The 23,557-nt window shown below is 35.2% G+C and overlaps 1 protein-coding gene across 1 annotated transcript in view; it reads right to left on the reverse strand.

Moving 5' to 3' along the window:
- The window catches only part of LOC127942612 (semaphorin-3D), a 48,141-nt gene that overhangs the window by 7,157 nt on the left and 17,427 nt on the right, over nt 1–23,557 (reverse strand). The window contains exons 2-10 of the mRNA XM_052538436.1: nt 21,025–21,221; nt 5,307–5,467; nt 3,520–3,582; nt 3,097–3,216; nt 2,804–2,897; nt 2,178–2,306; nt 1,070–1,212; nt 256–370; nt 96–165 (exon numbers count right to left, since the gene is read on the reverse strand). Of these exons, the coding sequence (XP_052394396.1) occupies nt 96–165; nt 256–370; nt 1,070–1,212; nt 2,178–2,306; nt 2,804–2,897; nt 3,097–3,216; nt 3,520–3,582; nt 5,307–5,467; nt 21,025–21,160 (1,031 nt within the window). The 5' untranslated portion in view covers nt 21,161–21,221. The remainder of the gene's footprint in view (nt 1–95; nt 166–255; nt 371–1,069; nt 1,213–2,177; nt 2,307–2,803; nt 2,898–3,096; nt 3,217–3,519; nt 3,583–5,306; nt 5,468–21,024; nt 21,222–23,557) is intronic.

Here is a 23,557-nt window from a genome sequence, read left to right on the forward strand (position 1 = left end):
AAAACTGAAACGGATGTGGTTCAAGAAGTTGAGGATTATGGGGTGGTGGCCCAAAGAATGACTCATGAATCAGACTTTTCAGGTAATAAAGTTACCTGGAAGTGGAGAATATGCCATAGATGACTGGATTCTGTGAATCTTTGGTCTCCAAAAGAAATATGTCCTCTAAAAATAAAGTCAGCAGAAAGGAACAAGATTGTTGAATAAGTTTTTGTGTTCCTGTTGACAAAGTATAATCAGAGTGTGTGAACATACCCAGCTCGTCAAAGTGTGTGTCCATGCCTCCAGGTCCTGGTACTGAGCAAACCAGCCTGGCTTTCAGGAAGGTGCTCCAGCGATTAATTAAGCTTCGTTTTCCTCCTATGTCATTCTAATGAACACAAAGAACACGTAAAGCTGTACACTACCGGACTTTTAATATCTGAACAGATTTTGAAACACTAGACACCATAAAACACATTACCAGACTTTTACATTCTTTCAAACACAACAAACTCACGCAGAAACATTTTGCTCGTTTCTAGAAGAGGCACGACAAATTACAACAATGTGTTCCAAAAGTGACTTAAAATATCGAGTCTGATATCTTCCCATTTGATGGAAGTCTGAGTCTGTTCCCATCATACACTATGCAGTTTTCTTTTAAATCTGTCAGCTCTGGCTTTCCAAAATCTGCAGACTAGCTCTGACTTTTGGCAACTCTTCCATCACTACCAGACTGCAAACTGTGGAAAAAACTCTGCAAAAGTTGTGTAGTGTATTCCATTCTTTATAAAATAAATATCTAAAGCATCTTAAGAATGCTCTGACATGAAAAGCCTGAACTGACAACATAGTTTAATAGACATGTTACTAGATTAGTGTCTAATTACTCTGAAATAAACCCCTCATTCATCCATTATTAGACACACAATGCTTCTACTACAGTGCAACAGATGATACTGAGGATTACATGTCTATTCATTAGTATCTACAAAAGACTCATTGATTCTTCATACCAAAAAAAAAAGTCTTTTGGATCCATTTCAGGTTTTTATTGGCACATTACGACACTGGACTTGGCGCTCACCTTGCAGACACGAGCCACACGACTGTAGATACGCTTGTCCAGCTGGTTGGACTCTACGGCGGTCTCTTTAAAGAAGAAATAGACTTTGTCATCGTCCAAGCTGTGTGTGTCAGGGATAGAATACGATCCCACAAACTCTGGCTCTGTGAAAAGAAACTGGCATCAGAGTGAGGTTGGAGGAAGTCACAAAAGTTAATTAGGCAGCACCAGTAACCCCAAAACAGTGGTTTCCAAATGTCAGACCATGAACCACCTTCTGATCCACTGCCAACATTTTCTAAACCAGTATTTATTCCTTGTATTTTAGCAAAAATGTACATCCTTAAACATTATACATCCTTAAAACAAGACACATTTGTTTGCCCTCTAGACTTTTTCCCTGTCTGCTGCAAGAAGTTCAGATATAGAGTGATTAGTCACATGACTTAAACATCACAAGTGACTGGCTTAAAACAATGATCCTCTTGGAGCCCAAGAGGTAGCTGTTTGTAAAGCTTCTTCAAAAATGAATAATTTTATTTGTGATTTATTTTAGGTATTTATTTATTTTTGGCCTTTTGTAGCAGTGAAAACTAAACTAGCATTGATTTGGGTAGCTGTATGATAATTGAACAGACTGATATGTTGACTGAATGCTAAGATAAGATGCTGATTGAAAACAGTTTGCTAAGCTAACAATCCAATAAGATACAAATATATTAAACTAACAGTATTCTTTGGACGTCAGCTAACTGTTAGCTTGCAAGCTAATTGAAGAAATGTAGAACTCCAATTTTTTTTTTATTTGACCATTTACAGCTTTGGTTATGACACATGAATTTAAAACTAATTGTCAAGGTTTTTTTTCTTCTTTTCTTCTTCTTTTTTTAGTACTAAGCAGGCACATGTGTGTCAGCATCCAGGGTATGTATTTTTTCAGGCTGCATCCTGAGGAACTTCCATTGATATAAAAGGAAAATCTAAACTGATAGCTGTCCCCAGGTATGTTAAACCTTCTTGCTTCCTAGTTAAATTGGGCAAACAGTGTTTATAATTGTGATATCAATAATAATATGGTGTTTTAACCTATGAGCAATATGAAACAATTACTATTTATTGAATTACTCACCATTTAGCCAGTGGTCCTGGTAAGCTTCAGTGCGGATATAGTGTTGATTGCTGCTATGCACAGATGTGCGAAAAATAGCAGCGTTTGTTCCCATGAAGTCTACAGACGTCCCGGCATACAGGTCCCCATCTAAGGCGAGCATTAATAGCAGTTTAATGAAAATCACATCCAGAACGACTTAAAATGATAAATTATTTTTCATGATATACAACTAATGTTTAATGATTCTACACTCTGACTCCAGATCCTTTGTCAAAATACTCTGTTTTACAGCAGCTTGTGTGAAAACCAAATTTCAGTTATTCCAAGGGCATCATTAAATGGACAAAAAGGTCTCTGGTTGCAGTAATAGCCTTTAATTAGGTAGCATATGGTTTATGCATTTTGGTCTCCTGAGCAATACATGCTTTTTTTTTTTTTAAATAATATGGCTGACAAACTTTTGTACTGGGAGAAACTTCCAAATTTCCTGATGCAAACTAACACCTGGCCTGGAGTTATATGGATCCAATTATCAATAATTCATATGGGAGAACGTCTAACAAATTGGCCATTTTTGTCCATATTTTTGTCTTCAAAGGGCTGATGGGCTGTTTTTTTGAGGACAATGTGCACAAGGAACTCACCTGTCAGTCGTGCGGTAAAGGGCTCCTGTGGACTGAAGGGACATTTTCCTCTCCCGGATTCTCCAACTTGGCTATGGAGCTGGAAAGTGGGTTTCTGGCATACCAAAACAAGGCTGTCACTCTATTTGCACCATTACCCTCATTATTAGTTCAGCTCTATGGTCAAGAACTCTCAACGGTTTCTGTAGGGTCCAATTCACCCTGCAACTCCTCATTTGCACAATATAACAAGCTTAAAAGTGTTTACTGCCTTTCCCAATGGTTGTTGGCCAAAAAACAGAAAGTTTGCTTACCTCAAGATTGTGTCCCAGGTCAATGTAGGTGCACTGTGGGTGGAATGCGCCGGTCCCACATACATAGACATGTGTTTTATTGAAGGGCTGTAGGAGTCTCACATAATTGGCACAGTCCATCTGAGAATTACATGTGGTATTTGATTAAAAGCACGATTTTAAAGAGGTGAATATTAATCATTCATTTTAAATCACACAGTAATGCACCTACTGATTCTGGCCTATTATTGCACATGGGGCTTTAAGTTAAAACTTTAGACATACACTCCTTTAAGACTCTCCAGCTTGAAATACCCCCCCCCCCCCCACACACACACACACATAGCGCTTACTGTATTTTTATCTGAGTCTGTGAGAGCACTTCATTAAAAAGGCATCTAGGGGTCCTCAAAAGCTTTATTTTTCTATTTATGCCCCACTTACCGATAGATGTTTTCCTGCATATTTGCAGCGTTCAATGTGTTCCTGTCCAGCTGGCCAGTGAATCTAAAAATAAAAGAGACAGTTTTCTTAAGGAATGGAAAATAATGCATAATAAAGCAAAATATTACAAACATTCAAAAAATATAATGTATGTGCATCTCTCTCTCTCTCTCTCTCTCTCTCTCTCTCTATATATATATATATATATATATTAATTTTATAAAAAAAATTTCATTACATTTAAAAGTTATTAAATATGTAAAAGATAGTTATTACTTAAAAAATATAGATTATTGTTAACAAAAATTATATGCCCATTTTTATTTAAGACTTTTTTAAATTTGTACAACACATTAATGTTCTTGTAAAAAAAACTTTTGATTAGAGCTTGCCTTTTTACCATCATTACTCAACAATCTAAATGCCTCTCAACTTGTAATCATTTCCATGTGGAAATTGACCGAATCATTAGCTGGCAATCAGCACACTGTACATAATCATATAATTGGGAGATGGAGAACCTGGCGTGCCTGAGTTCTTATGAAGATCACGTATGTATGGCTGTGCTATGACCTTACATATGACCTCATTATTTCTTACAGTCAACTTTTGGTATTTCACTATTATAAAAGACAGAATCAATTAACATTGAACCAAATGTAATGTTTATTTAGCTATGATGATTGGAGTGGAGAATTAAGGCTAGAAAGTATGCAAATGCAGACATTAATGCCTGGCAAACAAATTGGAAACTCGCAATCCTGCTGTAACAACTTTGCAAATAAACCTCCATATTGAGGGGGGCAATAAAGGCACTTTTTAATATCTGCATTATTAAACTGTGTGCTGTTAGAAGCTAGCTATAAAGTCAACTAGCTTTAGCTAATTAGCTCAGTAAGAATATCCTCAAACTTGCTTTATAGTAGTGACCTGTAGAAAAATATATTCAAACGCTAACCTACAGCGAAGTTTTCAGCACACATTGTGCTTCAAATAGAACATATATAGCTAAAAAAGTTTGTGTTCATGCAGTGTATGTTAAACCGGAGTAGATTATTGTATGTTATGAGACGATTACCTCAGAACCTAGTCTCATCTTGTCACTTAGTTTGTCAAAAATTTACAAAAAGTGTGTTTACAGTAGCATATACAATGAAAATCTAGCTTGATTTTGGTTCGAGTTGAAAATTTGGATGCAATTTGCTCAAACCAATCTCAGCTAATATGCTAACGTAACACACGTGAATAATGGTGATGAAGCCATAAGTAAAGTTTTGCGATGTTGCTAGTCAATTTTAAATCCATTGCATCTGAATAGCACTTTTCACAATACATACTACAGAGAATTGTAATGTTAATGTTCATGTATCTTAATATCTTCATGCCTTATAATCACATTTAGCAGGTTCAAGCTTTGTGATGATATTAGTTTACATTGTTTACTCATCATCATTTACATATAGAGCTGTGTGATAATATAGTTTACATTTTGTAAGTAATTGTAAGTGTACTACAGTATATACAGTGCTTTTTCATATACTTACAAACTGAGGGACGAGTCAATTTATTTTTTCTGTGCTATTCAACAGATTTATTGTATGTGGTGGAGCAGTTTAAAGACTGAATCCTGTAACTTCAGAGAGCCATGAAAACAACATTACAGATGTACAGATTCATGTGAACAGAAACAAAAACACTGTAGTCATGGTCTGTTTTCACTTTAGTGACCCTTGCGATCGCTAAATGACATCATGTGCTGTCAGATGGTGGTAGTTGTGTGCACTGACCTTGCGTGCCGGCTGGGTGAAGCTGTCAGAGTTTAGCATGTAGATGTGGTCTCGGGCTCCGACCAGCAGCCATCCGCGGTCCTCATCCAGCAGTAGGGCCTGGTACGCTCCCCTCTCTCCACCATCCCAGAACACAGCAGAGCTGTTCCTCGACCTCAGTTCTGCCAGAAAACAACAGATAGGTTTTACTAAAATCTGATGTTTTCCAATGTAGATGTCTGTTCAGTTGTTCTGAACACTCAAATGTTCTGGTATCACACGACCTCAAATAGAAGATTCAACATGCTAATTAAAAATAAGCTACACTCTTAAAAATGAAGGTTCCAAAAATGGGGGTTTCACAGTGTTACTATAGAGGGACCACTTTGGATTCCCCAAAGAACCTTTCACTAAAATACTTTTTTCTTAGTGTGAAGAACATTTTAATAATTTAAAAGTATTTTTCACTATAAAGATTCTTTTGTGCACTGGAATGATTCCAAGGATGTTAAAGGTTCTTCATTAAACCATCAATGCTGATAAAAAAAACCTTGATTTTAAGAGTGTAGAAGAACCATTTTAGGTTCTCCAAAGAACCTTTCAGTGAATAATTCTTCAAAGAACCAATTTTCCCCCTTAGTGTGAAGAACAAAAAAAAAAAAAAAAAAAAAAAACATGTACCTTTTCCACTATAAAGAACCCTTTGCAATGAAACGTTTGGGTGTTAAGAGTCCTTCACGGAAACACACGCTTAAAAATAAAAGTTCTTTACTGGCATTGAAGGTTCCGCAAAGAAATATAAATATCCATAGATTCTTTCCATTACACAAATCATTCTATATACACTCTTAAAAATAAAGCTTCTTTACTGACATGCATGGTTCCATGAAGAACATCCATGGAAACTTTAAAGGTTCTTTATAGTGGAAAAGGCTTCTTTTAGATTATTAAAATATTCGTTGAGAACTCATAATGGTTCTTCTATGGCCTCACTGTGAAAACATGTTTTTGGAACCTTTATTTTTAAAAGTGCAAACAGTAGATGCCATTTAAGAATGTTTATTTTTAAGACTCAAGAAGAACCATTTTATAGGTTCTTCTTTTGCTGCTTAGACTAATTTTGGAAGGATTGTGATGCAGTTTGAAGCTTGTTAGACCGAGATCATTGCGAGGTGGATCTGATCTTTGATAGATATGTAAAAAAAATATCCCAAAGTGGTTTTGGCATGATCTCATTCCAGATGACAAATATCTGCTTTCCCCAACAGCGAATTCGCTCACAATAATACATGATGCATTTCTCATATAAACACATTCAGACATGTCCACATCTCCACAACCACCAACTCCTCCCCCGCTGGTGCTTAAACAGGCAAAAACAACTCTCCTAATTAAACCCAATTAACCTGCAACAAACCCCTTGACAGCTGCACTCCTGCTACCCACAATTCCAGTGGGACGAGGGGCCAAAGCGGACCACGTATTCGGCATAAGTGTGCATGATTACACACTGACAAGCTGTTTGATTAGCAGAACTTTCTGCTCACGGAGGTGTCAGGCATGTTGTGATGAGGGGAGGGTTGTGGTAATAAACGTTGACAGGGTTTTTTTTATTATTGCAGCACACCATGCCTTGATATCAATGAAAGAGAGATGAGATGTTGCACAGGAAATAGCTCAAGGTCTAGTGACTGCATTTTTGGCTTCATGGTCTCTCTGGCTGGGTCACATCAAGGTGAAGGTGACATGATGCATCTGGACATTGCTCTTTGTTCTTGTTCTTCTTCTTCGTCTTCTTTTATTTTAGTTTTGTTATATTAAATTAGTGTTGTAACAGTATACCTCTACAAAATGTTTTCATAGGCAGCTCAGTTTGTGTGTGTTAATTAGCATGACAAGGCCGTGTTGTGACGAACATTTATATTCTAAACCCATGTGAGGAAATTCCAGTACTTGCTAATGAGGCTTTAACTTTAGTTTTTCTTTTTTTTTTAAATAATGCCAGTTTTTGTGGGGGAATAAAAAACCCATCTTGAAACACTGCCAGTTAAAAAAGAAAAATATCCAGGAATGTGATATACTAAAACGCATAGAGTTAACTACTGAATAACCCGTATAATCAAATGTAATTAGGATCTGTGATTAATGGAAGCCAAATGTCTTCCTGGATTATATTTCACATCTCTTCAGCTTTCTTTTTAAGTTTTCATCCTTCATTAAAGCTGCACATTGCCTGACTCACCATTAAAGGGATTCTTAGATGACAGAAGGTGATTTCTCACCGACAACTAAAATAAATCTCATAATTGGGGCATGTTGATGCGATCCATCATGAAAGTCATTTAGCACAGAGGCCAACCTACAAGTCACAGCACCTGCTGGAATCCTTCCACTGCAGCTTCCAGCGCCGCGTTACGATGTTTCCGGAAAGCAGCGGCTTCGTCAGCTTCGGAGAATTTGGCACCATATCACACTGAGAGTTCAAACACAGGTGATCCATACTTTTTACTTAATTTTATTTTTTTGTTCATGCCATGTTTATCCATTTCAGTATTAAACAAGTTTACACTTCCCAGTTAGTATTACTTTTTGAAATGTGCAGCATTAGATATTTCGGTAACACTTTTTATTTGTAGGTGTCCTTGTTACACTTTACATGTACTTAATATTATAAAAACAATAATTCAGGTTTATTCATTCATTCATTCATTCATTTACACATTTATCAATTAAGAATTTGGTCTTTAATTAGTTCTTTAATTTTATTTAGATTTATTCTTATTTTATATTTATTTATTTGTAAAAAGAAAATATAACAGGAATAATAAAAATATTATTTAATATTTTTCTTTCGATCATTTAATAAGATTAAAAAAAATATTTTAAAATGTATTTAGACAGGGTTATGTTTTTATTTAATTATTTATTTACCTATTTATTTTAGTAATTGCTCCATTGATTTGTTCGTCTTATTTTTTTTTAATTGTTAGAAATTATTCTTAATATTTATTTAGTTAGTCATTCTTAAGTACTTTTTATTTTAAAATGATTTTACTTTATTTAATAGTAAACATGACGTGATTCTTTTTATAGAATTTTTGTATTTTATTTAATCCTCTATTTTCATTTAATCTACAGATTATTCATGTGTAATTTGTATTTGCTTTTATTTTGATTTTTTTTTTCTATTAAGTAAGTGGTAATATATTTATTTATGTATATATATTTTTTTCTCCATTTGACACTGAATTACAACTTCAATCCTTATTATTCTCATTTGAGTTCGTAAGTAGTTTACAGACAGTTTTTTTTATAAACCCTTTAAATCCATAACAGCTCATCTGTTCCTCTCCAGTGATGGTCTGAGTTTTGTTCGCTGAGTTTTGTTCGTGAAAACAGCGTTTGCATCACACGATCACACTACACATCTTTATTGTACTGTCGACAAATGAAACAACCTTCTGATGAGATCATGGCCGTAGACAGTCTAGCATGTGTTGATCATGTGTCATGCGTTGGATCAGGAACAACTGGCACACAGTCTCTTAATCTGTGTTTCTGATAAATGAAGAAAAATCCCCTTTTCCCACCCACTTCCTAAACACACACATTCTCAAGCATAGCCACAAAAGCCTCCTTTTCCTTATATCACAGTGAGACGCATCTGGTTGTGACTCCACCCGGTCCGTGGAGTCCTTCTATCAGCATGATGGACAGACTTTCCCAGGCTTTTAAGATGCTGGGCCAATGTACAGGTTATATCATGTCTTATGAACTGTATTTCACATTGAAGTCTAGCCAGAATCCGAGAGGAAATGGTTTCCATTAATGTGTCCCAACCATAAAACATCTAAGCACTGACCTGGCACCAATGACGTTTGCTCGTAATATGATGGTTTTGACAGTTAATAAGTCATAAATTAATAGGACTGAAAAATACTCATGCTCTGCGTCTTAGCAACCAATCTAGCATGCTAAATGGCTTCATAGTGATTGATGAAATGATTAGGGTTGTAAGACTCTGGGGGTATGGCGAGATCTTCAACGCTTATCGAGACTGACGCCTGCACATCTGGTCGACATGATACAGCTGGAATCAAGCGCTCTTCAATCATCCATTCATCATATTTGAAGTCACCCATTGCGAATGACAATGCAATGTAAAAAAACTTGATTAAAACTTAATGTCAAGTGTTAAGTGGGTTGCTGAGTGGTTTATTTTCAAGATATTTGGAAAGATTCAAGAAACATTGTCTGTTTCCAGGCGTATTACAGCAACCACACAAGTAGACGCTGATGAATTGAACATAATATTGTTTATTTGATCCATTAATGTGTTTAGCTTGCTGTCAACAATTTCGGATACTTATTTTATTATTCAGAACGTCATGTTTGGACATCTTGGGATCGGCTAGCGGTAAGATGGGACAGAATAGAGAGTAAAGTCAGCTTTTTCATTTTCAATTTCTTCTTCAACAAAAGGTCTGTGAACATCAGGAGCTTAACCTTCAGAAAGCCGTTCATCCACAGCAGGATACAAAACTGTTAATATTTATATAAAATGGTATATATGTGATCCTGGACCACAAAACCAGTATTTAGTTACTAAGGTATATTTGTAGCAATTGCCAAAAATATATTGTATGGGTCAAAACGATTGATTTTTCTTTTATGCCAAAAATCATTAGGACATTAAATAAAGATCATGTTCCATGAAGACATTTTGTACATTTCCTACTGTAAATATATTTAACCTTAATTTTTGATTAGTAATATGCAATTGCTAAAAACTTAATTTGGACAATTTTAAAGGCGATTTTCTCAATATTTAGATTTTTTTTTTGCACGCTCAGATCCCAAATTTTCAAATAGTTGTATCTTGGTCAAATATTCTTAACTAATCAAACATCAATGGAAAAATAAATAAAATTGACCCTTATGAGTGTTTTTTTGGGGTCCAGAGTCATACACATACAAATTTAAATAGTATATTTTATTGATTATTTATTTTATGAAATATATATTTACATTTTTCAACCCTGTTACTAATATTCAGGACATGTCTAAATATATTTTTAAAACCTTATTTTTTGTTACTTTCTCTTGGGCAATAAATAATAGATACATACATAAAAAGTTATTACAATTAATAAAAAAGCAACATCTGAATGGATAACAGGGTTGCAAATATAGCCTAAATCAAGCTAATATTTTAAATTAGCTTTTAATTTTCAGTTTCCATATTAATTTTAGTTTAGATTTGAGTAATTTTGTTATTTTTAGTATTACATTTGTAATCTGGCATTTATTTGAGTTTTCATTTGCTTTCATTTTCATTAACGTTTTTAAGTTTTCCATCCAATATATTTTTGCTTTTTTAATTTTTTTTTTTTTTTTTTTTTTACAATGCTGCTTTGCAGAGGATAGCTAGGTTAGGACAAAATATTGTTTTGTAGTTAATGATAACTTAAATAACCCATTATGTAAGAAAAAATCAAACAAACAAAACAAAATATATATAGGTTACTTATGTGAATTTCTTTTTTTTTATTAATTGGGTTATAGGGTTAAATGATTGAGCATTATTAATGCAGTTAACAATACAATTCTTTAAAAAAAGCTGAGAAAATTAAATTGTTGTCATGCCATGCTGTACAAAATGTCATAGTGTAATTTCTTGGGTTCCAGAATTTATTTATTAAATAATTCTGACTTTAAAATTGGATAAAGTCAAGAATGTCAAAACCTCTGATGTGAGAAATACTAAACATCAGCTGACATGTAATATGATTTAGTTATGTGGTGCTTAAAAAAAAAAAAGTAATGGCCACCAACTAGTAGACTGTCAGACACTGTTATTTTCAGTACATCATCCGTGTGGCATTGATGCACCAGGCAGCGTGTCTTTTGTTCAGTCTCGGCTACGTGTTAAAAAAGCCAAGTTGCCGAAACCTTACAGATTTAAGAGGTCAGAGGTGATATGCCTTGATTACCATTTCTCTTTTTGTACTCAACTTTGTGGATTATGCTTCCCATTGGAATTATGCCACCCAGAACTCTGTTCGGCTCTGAGCTCTTTAATAAAGTATCTGTCCAAATCCAATATTGAATAAAAGCAAAATCCTGATAGTAAAGTCCAGAGTTGTTTTGCTTCTCGTATGCAGGAATGAGGTGCTGGCGAGTTCAGCCTTTAGAGATCATAAAACTCAGGCGCTCTGTCTTGTGTCTGACGCAAGTCAATTGCAAACATTTGGTTGTGATCCATGGGCACATCAAACAGAGACATTCATTGGGACTCTGCCGAACACCTGTAAGAGTCTCTTGCCTTTTGCAGAAGGTCAGAGGTCAATGGAAATGAGCAAAGAAAGGTGGAAACTTCTCAAAACAGCCAGTTCTGAGATATTAGGAAGTTTGGCTCTAATAGAACACAGAAACGCTGGAAGTTTAAATATTCTATCTTGAAAATCTTACATTGCACGCAGTGGCTGATAAACATGATGCAGGATGATGACTTAATGTGATGTTGCAAATGTGATATTGATTTTATATAATAGTTCAATAAGCAAGAAGTTGATATTGTTTTAAATTCTAGGCATGATATTGTCTGGTTTCGCTCAATATCACAAACGAAAATGCCTCCAAAGAAACCCAGAGCAGTGTTTAGTTTCTGAAAAAATCAACGTTTTTGAAGCGATTGAATGAGAGCAATTCATAAATGAAATCACTTGCTTGTTTCTTGGAAGTACATGTGAATAACCTGTAAATAAATAATAGCAGAATTGGGTAGCACTTTATTTTAAGGTCCTGTTCCTCATGTACATACTATTATAGTAATTACAATAACTATGTAATAACTAGGTACTAACCCTGAACCTACCTCTAAACCTAACCCTAGCCCATGTAGTATTACCACAACTTTCTTTGATAAATACACTGTAAGTACACTATAAATACATGTTAGTACACGTACTGTAAAATAAAGTGCAACCCAGAATTGTCATTCTTAGGTGAACTGTCTCTTTATTTACAATTGGCATAGTGGTGATTGTGTGCATTAATGCTATTACTCAGTCTATTTAGTTTCTCCACCAGTAGGAACATTTGAAACTCTGTTCTCGTTATATTAGATGGTTAATTAGCTGGAGGGACTCTATTGAAGACTTTTAAAGTCCCTGACAGGTTCTGTCATCCTCAAGCAGCAGGGAGTCCGTTTCTCTCTGCATCTCGAATTTCCTCCAATGCTGGGGGCTTTTAATTGGGTGTAAAGCTTGAGTGGTGGGAAAATCACTGGAATCTCAAGGATCGGAGCACAGGAGTCTCAGCTGTAAGGTAGAAATCAAGAGAACCTCTCTCTGCCATTGCATCTGCGTCCGACCACTTGAATAAGCACTGGGCAGAATTAAAAACAACACAGACCCGGACATGTACATCTTTTCCATCTGCTAAAGTAAGAGATGCATGACTACGCAAAGCAACATCAATCTGTCGCAGAAACACGCAGGCTTACTTCACTGGCCTACTGTACGGTTATCAGTGCCAAATTTTTCAGGTAGTCCCCTAAAGTCAGAGTGACGTATGCAAGCTAATAAATTTGACTCTGTTTCCTCTCTGAGCCCTTGCATATCCTAAGTGGTGAGGAGAATATAGCTGCTTATTTATTCCTGTTGCCATTTTGGCTTTCAGTTTTGGCAAGTGTTTTGATTGCTGTTGGCACGTCTGTAACGACTCAGACACAAGACTTGTCCAGATAAACTAAATAAAGCATGGTCAGGGAATAATGATTTCACAACTTAAAGAACTTTGGGTGTAGAAAATATCACTTAGGCACTTTAATGTTACTAAACCTAGTGAGCTCCCTAGCTAGGAAGCATTTTAAGGTAACTATTTTAGAATGTAGGCAACAATGTTAAGTCTCTCTTTTGGTTTTTAAAGCAATTCAGATTCAACTGCAGCACTGAACGGTTTCAAATCAATCATTTCTAAATTACATTTCAGTTAGGAAGGCTTTAACTTCTAGTGCCACAGCAGTTAGAATGTTTTAAACACATCTCTAGATTCCTGCATTCTTTTCAATTTTGTTGCATTCTTTTTTGCTGTTTTGGGATGCCAGAGCGCATGAGAATGGCCCCTTAGAAGGCAATTGTCTAGGAAAGCAGTAGTTTTCAAAACAGTGCTTCAGAAACTGAACTGTCATTGACCTGTAACTCATTCTGAATGTCTTACACATAACATCTGGAATCTGAGGTTGAGAGGAGGCTGGCTTCACTATGGTTTGGACCAGACATTCCTCTTACTCCACAAATCAGTATTTCACACACCGACCATATCGTGCAGATCGTAGTCTTTGCAATTTTATCAAAAAATGCTGGAGTTAGCTACAATTCTAAAAGTTTTTCATTAAGAAGATTTGTTTGTACACTAAGTGCAATGAGATTTGATTTGTAGTGACTAAAGTGTGCGCAGAAATTGATTTCAGGGATGTCCTGATACTTTTGTGGAGAGTATAAGTTAAAACAATGCAACAGTGATCAAAAGAGATGTAGAACTTGCTTAGCAATATATTTACAGATAAGACTTCTTCCAATGTCCGACTAAGAGGAAAAAGAAAACAATCTGATTGATAATCAAGACGGTCAAGAAAATGTCATGAACTTAAAGTGACCCGTTTGTAAAACTGCAGTCAACAACTCTATTAAAATAAGAATTAAGAATCGGTTTCCAAGGTAAAGATCACGCTTTGACTAAAAACTGAATTACTGATGGAAAATCAATACAACAGGACAAGACTTTAAACCCTTGTTACAAACAACTAATTCCACTTTAATACCATTAGAATCACTAGATATTAGATTTTCATTGTTTTCTGAAATCTTTAGGGCAATCAGTTTGTCTGTCTTGTGGTAATCGCAGCATAATATTGAAAAAAGTGTCTGAACAACAATAAATCTGGTTTGGATTTGTCAAAATTACTTACAATAAAACACAATTGGCGAAACAAAAAACCTCTACTGTCAATTCTGACTGTTAAGAGACAGTTATGAACGCAAAAATTACCACACAAACATAGAAAACCCATTCAAAATGCCTTAGTACAGTCCTCAAATGAGACTTGAAATGTGCAAAATATTGTCTTTGTAAGTCAGTGGGAAATTACAAATACACTGTGAGAATGATGGCCATGTTTGCTTTGTCTTTGTATCAGGTGGCTGACCTACAGGGCACCCTCTTACATTACAGTTTGTTCAGGATGATCACAAGGAACGTTCAAGGTGTGAATGTTCTTCTTGCCATTATTATTCTTTCTGTATAAACAGGTCGGGAGAAAATTGGCGGCCTTGCTCTAGTATTCACTATAGTCAGTAATTTTGAAGAGAAATGACATTTAAGTATAGCTTATAATTTCAAATGCATGTTTGTACTTTTAAATTAACTTGAAGTAAAAATAGACTTAAATTAAATTTAAAACTAAAAAGCTCATAAGTCATGGAAAAAAATACAGCTGCATTTGATGTGATTCCTGAAACTGATGCCAGAGGAGACTCGCTTTGAGGGTGGGAGAGGTGTTAACATCAACATACCTCCTCATTTATCTCCCACATTCATTAGCTGTCTTCTCTCATTTGTCTTTTTCAAACTGTCCAGGAGGGCTTTTTGCGGTGATGGAAGACATAGATGGACCCCATTTCAATTTACTTATTTTTCCTTTGGGTCAGTGGCAGCTAGTCATTCAAATTACCCATAAGCCCCAGTTGTAAGTTGTGTTCTGGGTCGCCAACATTAGCAGAAGCAGAGTAATAGTGTTAATGGGAAAACCAAAGGGGTTATCTATCAACTTTTGGTTTTCTTTCTAATGGCAAATAATGGATGCTTTTGTGCGAATGGATTTATGAACCCTTGTTGCACAAATTACTGTTTTAGGACTTTAACAAGGTGTAAATTTGGCCAGATTTCGTTTTAGTCTGTAACTATCTGCAATTGATTTTTCTATCCTGTTTATTAGGAAATTCTAAAGGGCTTTAAAAAACATCACATCTGACTGATGCAATTAATTTTTGACTAAACACTACAGTATATTGTTTATGATTAAAAAAAGACCAGGCCAATGTTCTAAACCAATAACTGCCCATAAAGAAAGAGTTTATTGTCGTGATCGTATCGATCGGAGGTAACGTCCGATTCTGATCGAGTCTGAAACCACTCGATCGGGCCCGATTTCCGATCATGTGATAGGATCTGGACATCCCTAATAAAAACCTCAAGATCTTTTAAAGACCAATAATTATTGAGTCTGCTGAATTCATAAAATAAATTTGGGTGAGAAACAAACCAAAAGTTTGTTAGTTGTTCATTTAAAGTATTTTTCTTTATGTGGAACATAGCTGTATAGAGTTTAAATATTTCTCATTTTGTGTTCCACAAATATAATAAGAGCATACAGGTTTAGAATGACATAAGATGAGGAAATTAAGTCAGAAGTTTTATTTTTGGGTGAGCTAGTTCTATTCCAGTATATTTAATACTGGAATAGGACCTAACATATAGCCGTGGGGTACACCGTTTATCAGATGCCTGAAACAACATAAGGGTGAATAAATAACAAAATAACTTTTCTTTGTTTTCTAATAACAGGAAATTTGTTGTCCATACAGAAAGAAACAAGAAACATTGACTTCCCGTTCAACATGTTGAAGTTGCCTGAAGCAAACAAAGTAAGAATAATGGTCTTCTGATGAACAGTGCATCCCACTGGAAGTTTTTGTGGTTGTGACCTACGTGTTTTTGGGTTCACTGCCTATCTAGGAGTGTGGACTAAATGTCTCTCTCAAGGGGGAAAGTGTGCCTCTACAGACGTACTGCACTGATGAGAGGCCTCCGCTGCGGCACCTTTCAGCCCCAGAGTTGTTTTCTTCATTACACTCTGGGATGACGTCATCTCCCTAAGGGGCCATGGAGTGCATGTTTAGAGCATGAGGTCAGGACATTTCAACAGGAGACACAACTGAAATCAAATGATGCTCTAAGAGTAGAATGAATATATTTTTGAAGGTAAGAAAGAGGGAAGATCAAAGTAACTGACTTCAAGGTTTGTGCTCATATAGGAATCAGTTTCAAGTTAGCCCAGAAACAATATACATTTTTTAAGTAAGCGAACGCAGATGTGACAGCTTGGTCAGAGCATTTCAGGCACCCAGTCCGACTGGACATACTTAGCATGTTACAAAATGCAGTTTTCCTTGTAAAAAAAATAAAAAAAATAAAAATAATGTGAATTGTTTTGAATTTGCACTTATAGTGTATTTCAAATCTTAAACATATATATAAATATAAGTTTCCTTTTTTCCCAGAGATTTTTGCACTATTAATCCCAACTCAACTGCTAATATGCTCTCTATTTTAAGAAACTCTGGCACCCCATCAGCCCCAAGTAGGTGATTCAGATTGTTTGCATCTTTCCTTCCTCTAATTAGCAGCATTCTTGGCTCCAGCTTTGTTCAGTGTTAACGCCCTGATGGCTTCATTAGCCCATGCCAGAGCCCTGGACCCTGAGTCATCCACTCTGCTTATCTCCTGCACCTTGTTGCCATGGATACAAAGGGGTTACACAGTCAGGGGCCATCACCGTGACGCACCATTGTGTCAGCCATCAGGAACTATATCCCACAGGTCACATTCCTGGTGCCAAAGGACTGTATTTTTGCAATGACATAGACTGTAATAAAAATGTTTTACTGTCCTGCAAAGACTTGGCCTCTGAGGACTATTGGAAAAATAACTCAAATAATTTAGTGGTTTTCTTTGAGTGTGCCACTGTGAACAAGTCAAAAGGTCTTGTTCTATATAACTGTTCATTTAAATAACTCAACAGTCTCAAAGGACTTTTGTGTGCTTTTTCATGTTGGTGAATCTTCAATCTTAATCATTAATATCAGAGATATTCTTCTCAAATCTTCCCAGTACACACAATATGTGGTGTAGCTGCCAAAATGAAACCAGTGGGTGCGATGCAAAAACTCCTTCCTGTCATGCAGAAATTGAGACATTTAGCCAGTCTAAAATGCCAAGAATGTTTCTTTTGGGTTCAATCCACCCATCTGTCAGACAGAAAATCCTCAAAATGTGCGGGAATTTTACTGGTAAACACCAGTGGGAACGTCAGAGGACACTGGAAAATAAATTTTCTGTGAGTCTGCCAGCAGAACTTAATTAATAGAGGTTAAATAAGCAGTTTAAGTGTGGAAGTTGACTCAAATAAGAAATAATGAACCAAGTCATTAGCTGAAGTTTGATAGCTACTTTCCAATAAAGGTGTGAGCGGAGCAGTGCTGGGGTAGTAAACTACACTTTACACATTAGCATATTAGTTACTGCACTACTATATTATAGCTACATAAGACATGAGGATATTCTGTCAGAATTTTTATTTTTGGTTCAACTATTCCTATACTAAATGTCATAGGACCTAAGATATAGTCTTGGGGGACACCATGTATCAGATGCCTGTTGAAGTTGGTTGAAACGACATAAGGGTGAATAAGCAACAACAGCATTTATTTATGGTTCCATTTCCATAATATCTGCCAAATATACACAGATACAAGCTGCGTCTCTCCTCTCCGATAGTGAGTTTGACACGCAACCGCCTGTCGATACAAAGTCTGAATGTGCGCACGGTATTGCAGGTATTCCACATAATTGTAATCATTCCCGTGCGACTGTAGTGAGCACTTTATTGTAACATGAGAACACAGCCATGTAATCGCAGAAAACTGCATGTGAGCTCTCAAATAGGCCTGCCTGTCCCCTCACTCCGATATTGCTTGTGCGCAGACTATAAGACGTAGTAATTATTTGTAAACTTATTTGTAGACAGTCTCAAGCCTCCTGGTTTGTATCCAAAATATCTTAAATTGTGTTCCGTAGATGAACGAAACTTTAACAGGTTTGGAACGACATGGGGGTAAGTGAATAATGACAAAATTTTCATTATGGGATGGAGTATCCCTTTAATATTGATTTCTCCAAGGTATTGAAGTTAGAAATTCCTGTATCATGACCACCAAATTCGGGAATTTCTTTGTAAGATAAAAGTGGATTTTGTTCAAAGAAAAATGATCTACATGGATCTTTGATATTAAATTATATTCTTTGGTAAATTATTAAATATCACCGGCTAAAAAGTAACTTGAAACTAGTACTCGGAGTAGTTTTCGAGAAGAGTAATTTGTACTTTTACTTAAGTACTGTTTTGGCACCAGTACATTTACTTGTAATTGAGTATTATTTCAGCATTGTAACAGTACCTGTACTTAAGAAAAAAATTTTGAGTAGCACTTTATTTTACAGTCCTGTTCCTCATGTACATTCTATGTACTTATTATAGTAATTACAATAACTATGTAATAACTAGGTACTAACCCTGAACCTACCCCTAACCTAACCCTACCCATGTAGTTACCCTGTATTACCAGAACTTTCTTTGATAAATACACTGTAAGTACATTATAAGTACATGTTAGTACAAGTACTGTAAAATAAAGTGCAACCAAATTTTGAGTACTCTTTCCACCACTGGATGGTAGCATCTATTTCATAGATCAACTACAATTTAAATGAATATCAGCTGTATTTTGCAGATTTTACAGTAAGAAGATACCTTTTTAATAAATAAACACAGTAGCATGAAAAAATGCTAGCGTCACACTGTACTCCACACTGGACTTCTCACATAATATGGGTTTTAGTCTGCTATTCAAATGATTCATAAGACTGAGTCTAATTAGCTATTAGACTTTACAAAACAGCTTTATCATACTATGATGATGCATTAGCTACTCCATCATTTGTTGTCAGTATAGTTGCGCAGATATTACAACCAGTTCAAGAAAAGGATTCACTCATTTGATTCTTTCTATAGTTACGACACAGTACTATAGGGTTGTTAGCTTATTGTAAGTTGGATCAACTGAAGTTTCCCCCCACAAACAAAACCCGAACCGTCATGTCCCTCAAAAGCTTAATAAAACCGCCACATTCAGCTGTTTCAAAAGTCTTCTTTGTTTACTTGTTCTCATTTCCTGTCTTCTTTAGCTTGGCTTTCAAATTAGACTTCAAGATACCTCCGAGCAAACCATGTGACTTCTCTCCATTAATGAATAACGTCTGGCTTTTGCGTCTCGATGCCAACATTGGGATGTCTGCCGTCCTGCACTTGCAAACACATGGCGCCCCTGAGATTATGTACACTTTCTATTAACAGCCCTGAATGTAATGGGAAGCACATTTACACTATAGGTTCAGCGCTCTGTCCGATGCCGCCGTATACAGAGCCTTCCTGAGAGGAAGCGGCCGCATCCCGCAGGTCCTGGGAGGGTGTGAGGGGTCAGTAACAGGGGCGTGCGATGTGCTGATAATGGCAGACGGCTCAGGGGATGTGACTGTGTGGCGTGGGGGTCCGAACAGACAGTCACAGAGCAGTCCGGTGATGTATCGCTGGGTGACTGGCAGTATCTCTAATGTGGCTCAGAGGTTTCATCCTTATCAGTGATAATGTTGTTATGGAGGAGTGGTCAGTTCTCATAGTGTAAATTGTGTTTTGTTGGGTAAAATCTTTTAATATGAATGTATTAAATTATATTAATCTATTAATTATATTTATTATATTATTTTTTTAATTATTATCACATTTAATGGTATTATATTTAATTTAATAATTATTACATTTTTATTTGATTACTTAAAAATGGGGAGTGACAGGAAAGAGGTTTGATTATCATACAGCATATTTTAATTTCAGAAACTTCTGATATTCATTTTTATTTTTATTTTTGGATAATAAATAATTAGCTTATTTTTTATCACTTAAGTAATGTAACTTATATAATACATCATTAAATACTTCATAATATAAGTAAAATCGATTTTATTTTTAAACTTTTTTATTACCTTTTCTACATATATACGTTTCTACATATTATTATTTTTGTTATTATTTTCAGTTATTATTTTGAATTTTAAAACATGTTTTATGTTTTTAATAACTTAAATTGTAATATTTTAAGTAGTATTTAAGTGTAGAAATATTTAAGAATATAAAAAATATATCTAAATACTTCATTTATTCTATGCATTATATAAAGAACAAGCTTATTAATTATTGGTATTTTTTTATTTATTAATTTGTATAATATGTTATCATTTTATTCATATTTTATTTTTACTTTTTACTTTTAAGTTTCTACAAATTCCTAATAATGGACTAAAATATGTTGAGGAATCATTTTATATTTTAATCATCATCAATCATCAATAAACAATTATTTACAGTGGCATCTTTTATCACATTGCTGTTGTTGTTCTCATATTACATCATTATTATATAACATTTTAATGATAGTTAGGATACAGTGCAATATTATGTTGTATTATTAAATTAAACTTGCATAAAAACAAAAAAAAAAATTAAAATATACTAATTAACTTAGTAAGTTTTCAGGAAGCAGAGGTTAACAGCACTCTTCCCTTGTTTCATTGTGTCTATCAAAACAGCTCGACCCTGCTGATGTCCTCACGGCTAAACGCAAATAAGCAAAAACAGGGAAGACTGAGCTGAACATTTTCAGATTACAACAGCATAGAGACTCAGAGGGCGTAACTATTAGTGTTGCAGACATTATTTCATCACTGTCTCTCTGAAAGTGAAAGTCAAATCAGTCTGTACTGTAAGAGAGTGAGCTCTGACCTGCATGCGAGAGCTGGAGTCGTGGTATATTCTGGTGTCCAGCATTACTGGGCTGTAGAAGAGCCAGCAGCGAGTGGAGCAGAAACACCAGCTGGGGACTGTATCGCCCAGTCCTCCACAATCCCACAATCCTCATCTCCAGCTTCCTGCAGTCTGACCGTACAGGATGTCTTCTCTCTCACATCACCTTCGTAATGCTGGAGAAACAACAAACAGATAAGAGCATGGCGATTGAAAATAAGTATCCGTCGTTATAGAAATACTGTATGTTTCTGTAACCTGATTCTAATTGATATATAATATTATAGAATAGATTAGAATTTTAATCCCTTTATAAATAAACAAAAATTTGCAGTTGTGTCTTTTATTACATTGTTGTTGCTGCTGTTCTAATATTACATTATAATTTAACTTTTATAATGATTTAAGACACTTAACAGTGCGATATTCTGTTACAATATTAAATGACATCACCTTTTAGTACTGGAAAAATAACAAACTGATGCGAGCATTTAGAAATTATGTATATATAATGTAATAATGTAGTAATAACATGAAACATCACTCACAACTTATTTTGTTTCTGAAATCTGATGCAATATATCTATCTCTCTATCTATCTATCTATCTATCTATATACATATATATATATATATATATATATATATATATATATATATATATATATATATATATATATATATATATATATATATATATATATATAGATATATATATATAGATATATATATATATATATATATAATTGTTTGTATAATTGTATTTTTTATTCTACAAGTCATTCATCTATAATAATCTAGACTTGGACTATATTTTGTTGAACAATAATTGTATGTTTTAATCAGAATTTTAATTTGTGTAATGATTTTTCAAGCACATCGCAGTTGTTTCTGTAATCAGATAGATACTAATCAATATTTGACAGCAATTTAACAATTTCACAATATATAATGGGAAAATATTGATATATATTTATTTATATATTTAAAGTTAACATTTAACATTCATACAATTGTTATATTATATAAAAAAAATGAAAATATTAATATAAATGTTAAATAATAATAAAGATTCCAAGTTGCAATCCAAGATTTGAGTAAAAAAAAACTAAATGACTTTGACAAAGAGACTTCTAAACAGCAATACGTTAGATGAAGATACCAGATGATTTGACTCTTATGGAAGGGAAAGCTCCAGATGACATTCTTGCACAATGACATTAACCCCGTTCTTATCATCTTTTCTGAATAGAAAACAGAATATGCCACATCCATCAGACTGAAGAACGCTAGCATTGCCCAATGGGCTTTACAGTCTCCTCAAGTCAAAACTGTTTCAGCAAGCGCCCAAATCTGGAGCCACAACAGATGCTACTTCAAAACTAGAAACCCGAAACCTTCAAGAGTTTGTGAGCGGCGTGCCGAGAACTAGCTTCACGCGGAGAAGGAAACCGGAGCATTGTTTCCAGAAAAGTTCCCATGGCTAATCAGTTCCCCTGATCTTTATTTTCTTTGCTTTAAGAGGTCACTCTACATGAACAGATTGCATGCGAAACACTCGAGAGGCTTTCTCCTGTACATGCTAACCGCTAAACACTGTCAACAGACACGCAAGAGTTCAGTCCAGCAGAATGGATTTCATTTGTCTGTTAGCAACTTTCGTAGATACGCGGTATAGAAAGTCCAACAATTGGCGGACTCATTGAAACAGCAGCAGTTTTTGTGTTGGTGCTCAGGGGAAGCACGTTCCCATGATGAGAGTATTGTATGTTGCACCACTTAGATTCGCGAGAGGACCCCTGGGGACGGTTTCGACATGAAAAAATGGGCTTGAGCTCAAACATATGCAAAATGAAGATAGGCTTTCTCTATCGCTCCATTCATCACCGCAAAATCTAAGCTCATTACGCTGTTACTCAGACATAATAACTCTATTCAAGTTCCTCGAGTGACGGAAACCAAATGCTCCCTTCGGCTCGCTGATTTATCGTCAAATTTATTAACATTTCTACATGAGAATCAGATGTGTTTATCAGACAACCGATGGCTGGAATTCATTCTGGTTTCAAGATATAGTTCACCCAAAAATGAGTTTGTTTCTTCATCAGATTTGGAGAAATGTGACATTAAATCACTTGCTCAGCGATGGGTGCTCTGCAGTGAATGGGTGCCGTCAGAAAGAGAGTCCAAACATCTGATAAAAACATCACAGCAATCCACACCACATATTTGTTTAGAGCTGTTTTGGACTGTTTTCACTTGTAAACGGTTCTTGATCTGTGTACATTTCGCTCCTGATTCTGACGAGACTTTATCACCGGAGAAAACATTATTACGGATGGAGGACTTTTAGGCGTAAGCAATGGTTGGAAGTTAAAAACACCATAATGATTGATTTGTTTCTTACAAACATGAAGATTTTTCACTTCACAAGACTTTAACTTATGGACGGGATTGGTGTGGATTATTGTGATGTTTTTATCAGCTATTTGAACTCTCGTTCTGACGGCACC

The sequence above is a fragment of the Carassius gibelio genome, chromosome A22 (genome assembly GCF_023724105.1).
Source record: "Carassius gibelio isolate Cgi1373 ecotype wild population from Czech Republic chromosome A22, carGib1.2-hapl.c, whole genome shotgun sequence".
Taxonomy (NCBI): domain Eukaryota; kingdom Metazoa; phylum Chordata; class Actinopteri; order Cypriniformes; family Cyprinidae; genus Carassius; species Carassius gibelio.